The sequence below is a fragment of the Geotrypetes seraphini genome, chromosome 9 (genome assembly GCF_902459505.1).
Source record: "Geotrypetes seraphini chromosome 9, aGeoSer1.1, whole genome shotgun sequence".
In the NCBI taxonomy this organism is placed as follows: domain Eukaryota; kingdom Metazoa; phylum Chordata; class Amphibia; order Gymnophiona; family Dermophiidae; genus Geotrypetes; species Geotrypetes seraphini.
Window position 1 is genome coordinate 180,846,833 of NC_047092.1, and position 14,820 is coordinate 180,861,652.

Sequence of the window (14,820 nt, forward strand, 5' to 3'; positions counted from 1 at the left end):
TGAATAACGAGCCAATTAGCCCTAAGGGCCAGATTCTGCAAATGGTGTCGTAATTGGTGACCAAAAATGTCGCTGATCTCGTGTCAATCATGCTACGGCACCGTTTGCAAAATTGCGGCTTCCATTAAAGGTAGGTGGGGGTACTGTAGGTTTTAAAGGCCTATATTACTGGTGCCTACCTTTGTTGGAGAATCACGCCTATTGGCGCCTAAGATCATTTCTGGCCCATTCCATGTCTACTGTGACCTTAAGCACCAGAAGGATCCTACATAGACGTGGTTAAAGCAGCCTTTGTGTAGGCACCTAGAGACGCCTACATGTTTTAAACAACGTTTTAATTGATTTTAAATTGGCACAGTCATTTAGCGAGTCTATTAAATCAATTAAAACAATAAAGTTAGGTGTTGGAAGAACACCGTTTGTAGAATCTGCCCCTAAATGACTTCTTAACAAGCAATTATCAGTGTTAATTGGATTTAATTGAAATTTAAGTGTTTTTTTCTGCGCCAATATTTTTAGGTACAATAGTAACATAGTACACGAAACACCTACCTGTTCTCCTTTCCCTCCCTGAAAGGCTGCCTCTACAAGAAATTTCTCAACAGATCCCTCGCATTCCAAGCGGGCAAATGGAACAAATGCCTCACAGCACTCATCTCCAATTCCCCCCCCCTACCAAATGTTCAGGAAGTCAATCAAAACCTACCTTTTTGATAAATTCCTCTAACTTCTCCCCCCCCCCCTCTTCCTTGCCTCCTCCTCGGACCTTGACTTACCTCAGACTCTCGACTCCTCCTTTCCTGTCAGCCACCAAATGGCTTAACAAAATGGATCACCCTATCCAACTTATCACCCCTTCTTCGTTACCTCCCTTACTAAATGCCTCTGCTCTGCTTTATTGAACTCCGCAGTATATAGCACCGCCGTATGTAACACTACTGTATGAACTCCGCTATATATATATGCAACTTACAACAAATGTAACTTCTCTGTAATGTACAGTCTCTTCATCTGTTAACCGCATAGAACTTCCATGGTAATGCGGTATACAAAAATAAAGTTATTATTATTAAATGATGGCAAATAAAGAGCTGAACGGTCCATCCAGTCTGCCCATAAGTTATACTCATAAAAAAATACATGATTAGATTAACTTGTCTCTTCTTTGATATTTCTGGGCCATAGACTGGAAAGTCTGCTCTTGTCCTAGCTTCCAACGTCCAAACGTCAACTACAATAAGGACGTTTCGGTAGCAGAGTGCCCGTTTTCATGCTACTTATCCACACAAGTGACACTGTTCTGACATTATCCAAATGAAGGCCCGTTTCCCCCCTTCCATCATCTGCTCCGTAGGCCAACTCCGTCATCTTTCCAATTTTAGCTCCATACCTGTAATGAAGTATTACGTTAAAGATGTGTTAGCAATTGTATAGAGATTGGCATTTATGGCTCTCCACTCTGTTCTGGTTTCAAAACAGGAAATAGATTTTGTTTGCAGCGAGGAAAATGACGACTTAACAACAGAAGAAACCATGATTGTTAAGCCCGGACCTAATTCCTCCAAGGTAAATTGATTAATTAACCGATAAACATAGTTTATGGTTTTCACTTTTATCGCAAGACTGTTGGTTCCCAATGGATCATTTCTCGTAGTTTCATATTTACTAGGGTTACCAGACGTCTGGATTTCCCCAGACAGACTTTGTCCGGGTTTTGAAAAGCTTTCCTTCGGGAAGGAGGGCAACCGCGCAGGCACGGATGTCCTGCCCGATGAGAGCAGGCAGCGGGGGGGCGGGATTGGAGGTGGGGGTGGGGAAAATCTGGTAACCCTACATATTTACAGATAATTAATAGGATGGAATGGGTGATGTTTTGGGTGAAAGTGTGAAGTAAAATTATACTGCACTTGGGTACCCAAATGGATTAACCTTCATAGCTATTTAGCTGTCCTTCCTGTATTTGCGGTACAGCCCTCAAAGAATACAATACATTTGTGTTTGTTGTCTGTCTTTTCATTAAAGAAAGAGGATTACGGTTTGGATTCTCTACAGTGTTTCATTTCCCTCAAACATCACTTCCTGGCCTCGTGACCCGGAAGTGATTCAGAAGGGAATCAGGCTGGCGCAAGCAATAGGCAAAAGTTACTCATGCTAGTGAAGATAATACAGAGGGATGGAGGGGGAGGGATGACGCAAGCGTGGTGGGGCGGGGCGGAGAGGTGCCAGCTCCCCCGCCGACACGGCGCCCGGGGCGGTCCCCCTCACTATGCTACTGCTTGGTTCCATTCAGGTTTTTTTTTGGTGGGGCCCCCTCAAAAAAAATGAATTAACCATGTCATCCCCACCCTTCTTTGGATGTCATGTCAGCACTCTAACTGCTGCTGCCGCCTTCCAGCCAATTGCCCAGTACTAGGGTTATCACATTTTCCTCTTGTAAAATCCGGACCTATAGCCCCCCAGTTCCAACCATCCCTGTTCTGTTACGCCCAAGTCACGCCCCTCCCCTTTCAACCCTGTTTTCTTCCTCGGGACTGCATCGGTAGGGCATCTGCCCATATACGGATATGATGTGCGTGACGTCTCCGCGTTGTATCGGCACATGCGCGGAGGCTCTCCCGACATGGTCCCAAGGTGGAAGCTTTTCAAACCTTGGACAAAGTGTCGGGTTTTGAAAAGCCATCCGGACACATTCTAGGCAGTACCCCTGCTAATGTCCTGCTGCCATGAAGCTCTCTGGTCACACCAGAGTGTTTGGGCGAAGACCAAATGGTGTCTTAGAGCGTTCATGCCCCACTGGTTTCACTCTCCTGCTCTTGCTCTGCTGTGGGATGTTCTTACAAATGTTTGCTCACTTTTCTCCCTGTGGCTGGGCCACTGGTGGTGGTGTTTTAACCCTTATTTGGTGCGTTGGACAGTTTGTTCCACTGTTACTTTTGCCTCTTTTAGAATTTTCTTGGCAATGTTAGTGTCTATGTGCCCCTTTCGTTGTTTTGTGGGTTGTTCTTGCCACTGTTTGTCCACTTTGTCGCTCTCGCTCTTGGGACTTATTCTTCATGTTGTATCATCCCACTATTGGTCCATCAGGGTTCTTGTGCCTCTGCTAATGGCATAATTAGTCTCTATTGACTGTAATAGAAAAGAAACAAACGAGAGAACAATAACTTAAGATGTGAAAACAAACGAATCACGTAAAAAGACCAACAGAATGACCTTTTCTTTGCTGTGCACGTGACTGACAAACACCTATAAGTGAGCCAGGAGTACAAACTGGATCCGTGAGAGCAGTGGCATAGCGAGGGTGAGGGGTGCTCCCACCACCACCTCCACACACTCCTTCCCTGACCTCTCGTGCCTTGTACGCGCCACTTCCCTTCCCCTGTAGCCCTTGTGTCCTTGGCACGAGCAGCAATCCCGAACCAGCATCGGCTCCTCCCGTGACATCACTTCCTAGGTGCGGGTCCAGGAAGTGATGTCAGAGGAAGAGCCGACACTGGTGTGACAGCAGCTCGGGAGTTATTGGTTGCACCAGGAACATTACAGAGGTACAGGGGAAGGGAAGCGGTGCGCACATGCAGCAGTGGAGGGCCAGAGAAGGAGCAGAGTGGAGGATGGGTTCCTGCGCCTTTACCAAAAAGGCGCCTGGGGCAGACCGCCTCCCCTTACTATGCCACTGCATGAGAGACATTCCCCCTCTTTTACCAAGGTGCGCTATGCTTTTTAGCGCGCGCTAAGCACACGCTAAACGCTAACGCTTAGCGCACCTTAATAAAAAAGAGCCATAATGTTGCGATCATGTGTAAAATTGTAAACAGAGCTCTTTATCTCCCCTCCTCCCCCTTCCCCAGGTTCCTGCGGAAGGCATTGCCGTCTTACACCAGTATCCCTTTTCTTCAGCCCTCCAGCGGATGTCTGTCATCACTCGGGTGGTTGGCGAGCATCATCTAACTGTTTATATGAAGGGAGCTCCAGAGAAGGTGGCCAGCTTTTGTCAACCAAATACAGGTTTGCTCATTTAAACGTTCTTTGTATAATGCATAGAAATTCACAGGCCTCAAACGAGGAGAGAAAAAGCCCGGCCTAACGAATATGTTCAACCCATTCTTAATTAGCATTAATAGGGCTATGTATTAGAAATCCTACGCTAAACTAATAGGCATGTCAGCAGGTCAAAGAAATGTCGATGGTTATGCTTCCTTACGTTTTCCCGGTGGTCGGCATTACCACAGAAATGGCGAATTTCTTTATTCAATGTTAATATTCTGCTGTATCACTAGAACCACTAGGGGGCAGTAAAGACTCGTACAAAAACGAACACAAGTTAGAACAAACTCTATTATAACATGTATTTTACCTTCGCAGTGTGTGAGAAGAGCAACGCTGCATTCTGGAGATCCAGAGGAACTTAACATGCCAAACTCCAGCATGTCCCTAGAGACAGAGGGGCCTAGTTATCAACATGGGTTTTTACCATTAAGACAGATTATTTTACTATTGCTAGTAACTGGGGAGGGGGGGGGAAGTTATCAACATGAGCCTCCTTTAAGACAGGTTATTTTACCATTAATTCCAGTTATTAGTAAAACAGGGCCTGTTCTAAAATGGCATGAGTTACTATGTGAATGGGGGGGGGGGGGGGGGAGACGACTTGTATACTTAATGTGACCATTCGTCCCCAATGTTGATTTTCTTCTACATTCAGTGATTTGCCTTCTCACCGAAATTCATGTGCTTTTTGTTTGCACAGTTCCGTCAAACTTTTCGGATGAGCTCCAGCTTTACACCCTGCAGGGCTTCCGAGTCATTGGCCTGGCATATAAGCCGCTAGATACAAAGTCACCTGCTGAGGTGCTTCTTTATAAGAGGTAGGAAGTGATAGTCTTCCCATATATTCTATAATGGGATGGAAAATGACATAGGGCATTTCAATTTATTATTGCTTTTTTATAATAAGCTATGTTCAGCTCTTTTAGAATGATAAGGTATGTGAAATGGGTTTTTTATGTGATGGATGAGTGTTTTAAATAAATGCATGTGTGTATGAATATAGATATATTACATTACATTAGAGATTTCTAGTCCGCCATTACCTTGTGGTTCAAGGCGGATTACAAAAGAGTTATAAATGGTGTGTTACAATGGAAGATCATTGGTGAATTCAAGGGAAGTTGAGGAGAAGAGCAGGTAGTATCTGTGGGGCGGGACAAAGGTGGGAGGAGGAAAGGTATTTGAGATGTTAAGAGTGTTTCAGTGATTTCTTGAAGAATATAAACCTACACACATACATTTATTTTAATTTTATGTATTTATTGGTTTGTTCCTTTTAAATGTGTTTTCTGGTGAGTGTATGAATAAATTTTAGCTATTGTCCTTGAGATTGGTATCATGGACTCTTGCTACTCTGAGATTCTAGAATCTTGCTACTCTTTTGGATTCCGAAATCTTGCTACTCTTTGGGATCCTAGAATCTTGCTACTCTTTAGGATTCCGGAATCTTGCTACTCTTTTGGATTCCGAAATCTTGCTACTCCTTGGGATCCTAGAATCTTGCTACTCTGAGATTCCAGAATCTTGCTACTCTTTAGGATTCCGGAATCTTGCTACTCTTTGGGATTCTGAAATCTTGCTACTCCTTGGGATCCTAGAATATTGCTACTCTTTAGGATTCCGGAATCTTGCTACTCCTTGGGATCCTAGAATCTTGCTACTCTTTAGGATTCCGGAATCTTGCTATTCTTTGGGATTCTGAAATCTTGCTACTCCTTGGGATTCCAAAATCTTGTTACTCTTTGGGATTCTGGAATCTTGCTACTCCTTGGGATTCCGAAATCTTGTTACTCTTTGGGATTCCAGAATCTTGCTACTCCTTGGGATTCCGAAATCTTGTTACTCTTTGGGATTCCGGAATCTTGCTACTCCTTGGGATTCCGAAATCTTGTTACTCTTTGGGATTCCGGAATCTTGCTACTCCTTGGGATTCTGAAATCTTGCTACTCTCTGGGATTCTGCTGTGTATTTGGGACCTGGACTGGCTACTGTTGGAAGCAAGATACCGGACTAGATGGACCATCAATCCGACCCAGTATGGCTATTCTTATGTCCTTATGTAAATAACTGTTAGATCTCGATGTGTGTATTGCTAAAGATGCCTTTCTTTGCACTCAGAAAGACTTCCACCATTGAACTCCTCCTTGATGCTGAACCTCTAACACACTCATCCCTGCTTTAGTCCTAAACCACCTTGATTTTTGAAGTTATCTCTATTCTGGTCTTCAAAGCTCTTCCATTGAGTTCCTTCAGTTGACATAGAACAAGTTATTGTATTATAGTGCTTCCTTGTTAAGGGATCACAGTGGTCATGTGCACATTTTGAAGTACTGATGCCAACTTTATGTACATAAAATATGCTTTAGGGATACAGTTTTGTTGAGTAAGATTAAGCTGGTTTGCCTTGATAATATAAGCCTAAAACAGATGGCATTTTCAGCCTTCTACATGGTGAATTTTTATCATATTCTCTTTGTGACAATATGGAGTTGTTAGAGATGACACATAGGATGGTGTACCCTGTCAAAAAGCTTTAAAAGCGAGAAAAGTGCCTTAAATCGAACACAAAATGACACTGGTAGCCAATGGAATTTTTGAGTAGCGGAGAATGTGTCCAAAAGTTTCTTAAGTAATACCTTTGACGTGCAGGGTTGTACTTTTTAACATTTGCCTCTGGGAAGGTTCTCATAGACCTGCTGATTTAATTTTTAAGGATTCCAAAGGTGTTCCAAATTATGAAAAAGAAATATTTTCATAACTAAAAAAAAAAAAAAAAAATCACACATTTTGGTTACCTGATATGAATGTGCAGAAGGATGCAGATGAAAGTAGAAAAGACAAGTGGCCGCGAAGGGCATAATTCTACATGAGCGAAGTCAATATCCTGAATTATTCCAAATATTGGTGGTGGTTGTTTTTTTGCTTGCAACATGAAGAAAAATAGCCACAGGGATTTGTTTCTTTTTTTTTTTTTTTTCTAACTAGTGAGCTCAGAATACGTTATAGCAGGCCCACATTCTCTTTGACACAATAGCGGCCTCTCCTGGTGGAATGCCGCTAAGTGCAACTTTTATATTTACATCATTTTGGCAATAGGAAACAAAGCTGGTATTAAATAACACTGCGTCCACAGATTTCCAGTTGCACAAGGTCCCTTTCGTTGCTGCCACATCTCGACTATTTTGTCTTGTTCTCAGGGAAGAAGTGGAATCAGATCTGATATTCCTGGGTCTCTTGATACTGGAAAATCGACTGAAAGTGGAAACGAAGTCTGCCTTGCAGGAGCTCTGCAGTGCCAGGATCAGGACGGTTATGATCACAGGTCTCAAAAGGGGATGTTGAAGCAGACTCGTGGTTCAGAGCTCGCGGGTGCAGTCTTCCCCACCCTCTTCTCCGCCTCCCCCGCTATGTGCGCAGCGTCCCTTCCCCTTTGCCTCTTTAACTCTTCATTGACACGAGCAGCATTTCCAACCTGCTGCCCGCGCTGGCCTCTGTTTTCTCTCCGACGTCACTTCCTGGTCCCGCAACCAGGAAATGACTTCAAAGAAAGATCCAAGGCCAGCGCGAACAGCGGATTGGAGATGGTGCTCGTGCCAGCGAAGATCTGAAGAGATATGGGGGGGAGGAAGAGAGGAGGAGAGATGCCAGCGCTTCTACTAAGACGGTGCCTGGGGCGGTCCCCCCTTCCCTCCCCCACCTCCCTGCCATTCCACATTCCCAAAGGTACGCTAGGCTGGTGTTTGTAAGTGGCTGAAACAGGTCACTCCCAAATGAGGCATTTATTTTAAGAATTTTCCCACTGGCTCTGTTTAATTAGGGAACTAGCCAAAAATGTAAAAAAATTGATTTATTTCATAGGTGATAACCTTCAGACAGCTGTTACTGTCGCCAGGAATTCTAGTATGATATCTGAGGAGAGTAAAATAATTTTGGTTGAGGCATGTGAAGTAGAGGCAGACAACTCAGCATCTATCACCTGGAAATTGATGGACGATTATGAACGCCATAAGCTCGGAGTCAGTGTAAGTATTATCCACAGCCCCCAACATTTCATCAACAAATCCGTTCAGAAGTTCAAAGGTGCTTCTACAAATTAAACATGATACGTTCCCTTGCAGACCTCATAGAGCCTGTATCACTTAGGGCTCCTTTTACAAAGGTGCGTTAGGGCCTTGGCGCGTGGAATAGCGTGCGCTAGCCGCTGCCGCCTCCTTTTAAGCAGGCGGTAATTTTTCAGCTAGCGCGCACTAATCTTGTGCGCGAGCTAAAAACGCTAGCGCACCTTAGTGAAAGGAGCCCTTAATACCCTGATTCGCTCTCTCTTATTACAGATCTTGACTACTGCAATTCTCTGTATCAGGGTATGTGTTAAAAAGAAATTAGACACCTTCAAGTAATATAAAACACCGCCGTGAAACTTATAAATAAGGCCAAAAAAAAAAAAAATTTAATCATGTTAGAACATAAGAATACTCAAAACTTTTTCAATGGAAACAAGTCTAATAGATCACTAAATCAGCTACAGCAAAAGACTTGTATAAATTATTATCATTCTGTTTCTTTTATTGTACTCTCAGATGGCTGCCCTGGTGAATCATCAAAGTTTCTACCCAGTCGTACGGCAGGAGAAGGATATCTTTCTTTTTTTTTTTTTTTTTTTATTTATTTATGAATTTTTAAAAATTTTAACAAGCATTACAATCTTGTACAGAAAAGTACGATCAAGAAAACATATCATTGACTATTCTCAAACTTGAAAATAAATCAAAATTACCTCAAGATTACATAAAAGGTAATAATTCCGACTTAATCATACACTAGTCCTCAACAATGGATCCAAGATTAAGGAATTAGGAGTAAATATAGTACAATAAGAAATTTAACCAAAAGACGTCATCTGATGCTGAAAGAGAGCTTAATTAATTGATTAAGACACAGATGTTTCTCCTTTTTCTAGGCGCTTCATAGAGAGGAAAGCAGTCAGATGAGACGGTTCAAAGAAAATATATTTAAGGGAATTATATCTAATTACACACTTACAAGGATATCTAAGAAAAAATAATCCCCCCATCTGGGTCACACCAGGTTTTAACAATAAAAATTCCCTCCTTCTTTTCTGAGTTTCTCTCGAAACATCAGGATAAATTTGAATATGGAAGCCAAGGAAATCCCTGGATCTATTTTTGAAGAAAAGTTTAAGAATCCAATCTCTGTCCGGAGCCAAAGCTAAAGTCAGTAAGAGAGTGGCTGAACTAGCCACCTCTCTATCAGATTGTTCCAATAAAGCTGTAACATCCAAAGGATTTTCCTGTGGTCTGCCATCAACATCTTTTTTTTGAGAGTCCTGATTTTTTCTATTAGGCAAATAGTACACTCTTGACAATGGTGGAAATGAACCCTCTGGAATTTTTAAATTTTCCAGAAAGTAACGTTTTATCATTTCTCCTGGAGGAATTGACGCAACCTTCGGAAAATTAATCAAACGCAAATTATTAAACCGACTATTATTTTCAAGTATTTCCAATTTTCTTCTCATATTAAGGTTATCTTTCACAATCAAATCTTGGTTGCTCTTTAACATTTTTAAGTCCTTCTTTTCTTCTTGAATCTCAGTTTTTATAAGTACAATGTCCTGTTTAACAATTTTAATTTCTTCTTTCTGAACTTGTAATTCTTTATCCAAATTCTTTATCTGAGGACTGAGAGAATTACCCAAACTAGAGACCAAATCCCATAAGGATTCCAATGTAACCTCAGGGGGTCGAATAGGGGCAAAGGAGGAGAAGGATATCTTTCATCGAGTACAATATATATCTTGTGCTCAAGTGCAATATTGTCATAAAGTGCTTCAGTGTAATTAAACCAAAACAAATAACAATTAAACTGAAACCAGCACTTATCTTAAGTCACTCTGGCTCCAGTGCTCTCGTTGTAGCAATGTGCATTTCTAGTTGCCCAACGGGGACCCGTTTCCCCTATTTAAAGGCTTCATCAGGGGGTCTACTGTATGGCTATAACAAAAACAAACATGCAATATATTATAAATAGACAACAAAAGATAATATTGAAACTATATATGGCGATACTCACTGCACAGCTACGTTCCGTTAAAGAAGTAAAACGGCGCTGGTAAGCTTCAGATGCCGACGCATGCGCTTAAATTAGCTTTCCATTAATGCAAATGATCTCAGTCCCCCACTTGACCATGCGCACCCCGATTTAAATGTCATCATTGACAGTACTATTAGATGTTACTACAGGGGATTAAAACTAACGATGTATAAGAAAATTAAAAGAAAGATATATATTGCACTCGATGAAAGATATCCTTCTCCTGCCGTACGACTGGGTAGAAACTTTGATGATTCACCAGGGCAGCCATCTGAGAGTACAATAAAAGAAACAGAATGATAATGATTTATACAAGTCTTTTGCTGTAGCTGATTTAGAACATAAGACTAGCCTTACTGGGTCAGACCAATGGTCCATCAAGCCCTGTAGCCCGTTCTCACGGTGGCCAATCCTGGTCACTAGTACCTGACCAAAACCAAGGAGTAGCGACATTCCATTATCTCAGAGTAAGCAAGATTCTGGAACCCCAAAAGAGTGCAACATTCCATGCGGAATCCTCAAAGAGTAGCAACATTCCATTATCTCAGAGTAAGCAAGATTCTGGAACCCCAAAAGAGTGCAACATTCCATGCGGAATCCTCAAAGAGTAGCAACATTCCATTATCTCAGACTAAGCAAGATTCCAGAACCCCAAAAGAGTGCAACATTCCATGCGGAATCCTCAAAGAGTAGCAACATTCCATTATCTCAGACTAAGCAAGATTCCAGAACCCCAAAAGAGTGCAACATTCCATGCGGAATCCCCACAGAGTAGCAACATTCCATTATTTCAGAGTAAGCAAGATTCCGGAACCCTAAGGAGTGCAACATTCCATGCGGAATCCCCAAAGAGTAGCAACATTCCATGCGGAATCGCCAAACAATAGCAACATTCCATTATCTCAGAGTAAGCAAGATTCTGGAACCCCAAAAGAGTGCAACATTCCATGCGGAATCCTCAAAGAGTAGCAACATTCCATTATCTCAGACTAAGCAAGATTCCAGAACCCCAAAAGAGTGCAACATTCCATGCGGAATCCCCACAGAGTAGCAACATTCCATTATTTCAGAGTAAGCAAGATTCCGGAACCCTAAGGAGTGCAACATTCCATGCGGAATCCCCAAAGAGTAGCAACATTCCATGCGGAATCGCCAAACAATAGCAACATTCCATTATCTCAGAGTAAGCAAGATTCCGGAACCCCAAGGAGTGCAACATTCCATGCGGAATCCCTAAAGAGTAGCAATATTCCATGCGGAATCCCCAAACAGTAGCAACATTCCATGCGGAATCCCCAAACAGTAGCAACATTCCATTATCTCAAAGTAAGCAAGATTCCGGAAACCCAAGGAGTGCAACATTCCATGCGGAATCCCCAAAGAGTAGCAACATTCCATGCTACCGACCCAGGGCAAGCAGATGCTCACTGGCTACCTATCTCCCACTGTCTGACATACAATCCCCCCCTTTTACTAAACTCTGATAGCAGTTATTATCGCAGGGAGCTGCGCTGAATGCTCTGCTTAGCCATTTTTACTTAATTTGTAAACCACTTAAACTTTTGATAAGCAGTATATCAAATTATTTTTATTAATAATAATAATAATGATTCAATTTTTATAGCTAAGGGCCAAATTAGCCTGCCCCATTTGCGGCTTTCTGCTATGTCACCACAGTCCCTTTTAGATCTCCATTATTCTCCCCCACTTCCCCTTGGTCCCCCCCTCTCCTTATCTACCCTAGTCACGTTGGCATTCTCTCTCAGGTTTAGTTGCTGCAGTTTCTGCAACATTGGCCACCCTTGACATTTCCTATTCTGTTTCAGTTTTTTTAAATGAAGCTGATGATAAACAAACTCAAATTTAAGAAAAAAGAGGTCCCATAATGGCAGTGAGGGATGCTAGTCCCATCCATAAGGCGAAAGAATAACAAGGAGGCAGAAATTGAGAGAAAGCCAAAAACGAGAGTAGGAATAATTAGGTTGTACGTAGCATCGGCCATTACAAAACGCATTGCAGTAGTCCATTCCAGTATTAATGAGCTGCTTTTAATGCATTTGGATTGAGGCAACTCATAAGAAATTATTTGCATTAGGCTGTGGTCAGTCCACCTTAACATGGACTAATGTGCTAAAGATTGATATGTGACTCAGCGTTACCATATGTAATTGTGCAACAACACACGCAAATGTTCACATGACTAATTAATGTACTTCAGATCAAAGATCCCTTAGACACTTCCATTCTTTTCTTGTCAAACTATGACTTTATTGCTGTGTAGGCTTTGCCTAGTACAAATGTCTTCTTATTTACAGATGTTAATTTTTAGAAGCGGAAATCACCAATTGTTGCGAAAGGCACGTTATTCAACTGAAAAATTTTTTTATTCTATATGTGCCCTATTCCTGCTAACGTTAGGATGACACTATAGCAACACAAAAAGGACATATAGATAAATTTCAAAAAATATGGAGACCATTAACTGAATATTGTAAAGAATGATTAATTTTCCCATGTATAGAATTTGATTAGAAGAAAAAGGGATCATATCTCTAAATATTATATTAATACTTGATTTATAATATGAAATATGGAAAGAATAGCATTTAAAAATTTTATTCATGTATTACTGAATAGAAGGGAGGGGGAAGGGGATGGGATATTATTATATTAACTAAGAATTATATAAATTTAGTTTTCTGAAATATTAGTATGAATTTATATTGTTGATGTAACATATGAAAATGAATAAAGATTTCTCATTCAGTATTGATAGGGAAGGAGGGAGGGAAGATTATTACATTCAATAATAATTATATTAATTTAAATTTCTTACATAATATTATAACTTTATAAAATATTGATTTTCTAAAGAAATTTTAAATTTGATATTAATCTGTAAGTTAATCAAGTGTGATTATTCAAGTTTATAATGAATTTATTTAAAACACTTGTAACATAAGAAAATGAATAAAGATTTAAAAAAAAAAAACAAAAAAAAAGGATGACAGCCGAGTATTACTCAAATTTTAACAAACAGCCCCAAAATCTCACAAACCAACACTCCAGGGGAACTCAGCCCCCTTTAATGAGTTCAGTATAATCATTGGCCCCCCCAACCCGGAAAAACCCCCAGAGAAGAAAAACTCCTAAACCACAGGAGAAAAGTTCTCTAGTTTAAAAACGGGGTCACTACTAAAGACTCTGGCTGTCAGCCTGGCGCAAACAACACTTAACTGGGCAGTACTTAGCTTCTGAGCAGTTCATATTGAGCTCATGTGCCGCCATGCCTTGGTCCCAGTATGCCAGCTGACACAAGTCCTTAATATTCACAACTTGCAGCGTCAAAAATCAATAGGAGTCCAAGGTTTTGCCATCCTAAGAATCAAGAAGTACAAGAGCCTTGTTTCGCCTCCTTCGATCTTCCCAGCAAGACTTATTATTGGTCCCTTCACTAAAAATTGTTGGAACAAGGAGAAATGACATGTTCTCTGTATTAGCTCCCCAACTCTGGAACACCCTGCCGCTTTTTATCAGAAAGGATAAAGATCTTATCTCTTTTAAAAAATTGTTGAAAACTTTTTTATTTAACGATGCTTTTAACGATTAATTTCCTTTCTTTTCTCCCTCCTTTATATTGTCTTTCCCTTCCATATGTCCTTTCCCTCTATTAAGAGATATATTGTAACTCTTTCCCTCCTTTCTCCCTGTTATGTTTTGTTAATTTTAGGTAAAGAGAAATCTTCTCTACTTTATTTAATTAATTAATAATTACTTGTGCTGATGTTTTGGATGTTTTTTAATACTAATATGATATTATGTTTTTTATAACCTGTATTTTATTGTACATCGCCTAGAAAGTTTTATATAGGCGATTAATCAAAATAAACCTGAACTTGAACTTGAACTTTCGCAAAAGTGCTGCGCCAGGAGAATAATCCTCTTGTGGTAATCCAAACTGAGATTTCTGAGCATGAAATGATTGACAGCTTTTAAAATAGGTCTTGCTTGGTTTGCAGGACACGTGCATTAAAGTGGACGTCATTTCCAGTCCTGCAGAAGGAAAAAGTGATTACCATTTTGCTATGAACGGACAAACCTATCAAGTTATCCTGCAGCATTTCAGCAATTTGCTACCTAAAGTAAGTTTGAAAAGTAAGGTTGTTTTTATTTATTTTTGTGGTTAGGTTTTTTATGTATTTCTTAGCTCTTAGGATGATGCTGCAGTAGGGTGACTAGATGTCTGGATTCACCCGGTCATGTACTATTTTTAGAAGATTGTTCAGGTGGTCTGGACGGGTTTTCAAAATCTGTCAGTTTGTCCAGGTTTTGAAAAGCGCTGAGCTCAGAGCCGCGTTTGGAGAGTCTCTGCGCATGCGCAGAGACCCTCCAGATGCGGCCCCGAAGAAACGAGATTTGAGTGGGGCTGGGGTTGGGGAGGGTGGAACGGGGCAGGTCTGTGGGCAGGATGGGGGGGGGGGGGGTGTGATGTCATCTGCACGTGCTCACAGGCCCTCCAGATGTGGCTGGAGCTCGTCGGGGCTTTCCAAAACCCGGACAAATGCCAAGTTTTGGAAAGTCCATCCGGAAGCTCTAAAAAGAGGACATGTCTGGGTCTTCCCTGACATCTGGTAACCCTACATCTGGAGGGCCTCTGCGCAAGCA

At 41.3% G+C, this 14,820-nt stretch overlaps 1 protein-coding gene across 3 annotated transcripts in view; it reads left to right on the plus strand.

Moving 5' to 3' along the window:
- Nucleotides 1-14,820, plus strand: part of LOC117367014 (probable cation-transporting ATPase 13A4) — a 92,964-nt gene that overhangs the window by 51,171 nt on the left and 26,973 nt on the right. For all 3 annotated transcript variants that reach the window (XM_033959178.1, XM_033959177.1, XM_033959179.1), the window contains 6 exons: nucleotides 1,480-1,566; nucleotides 3,846-4,002; nucleotides 4,745-4,862; nucleotides 7,242-7,366; nucleotides 7,903-8,066; nucleotides 14,175-14,297. In XM_033959178.1, the coding sequence (XP_033815069.1) occupies nucleotides 1,480-1,566; nucleotides 3,846-4,002; nucleotides 4,745-4,862; nucleotides 7,242-7,366; nucleotides 7,903-8,066; nucleotides 14,175-14,297 (774 nt within the window). The remainder of the gene's footprint in view (nucleotides 1-1,479; nucleotides 1,567-3,845; nucleotides 4,003-4,744; nucleotides 4,863-7,241; nucleotides 7,367-7,902; nucleotides 8,067-14,174; nucleotides 14,298-14,820) is intronic.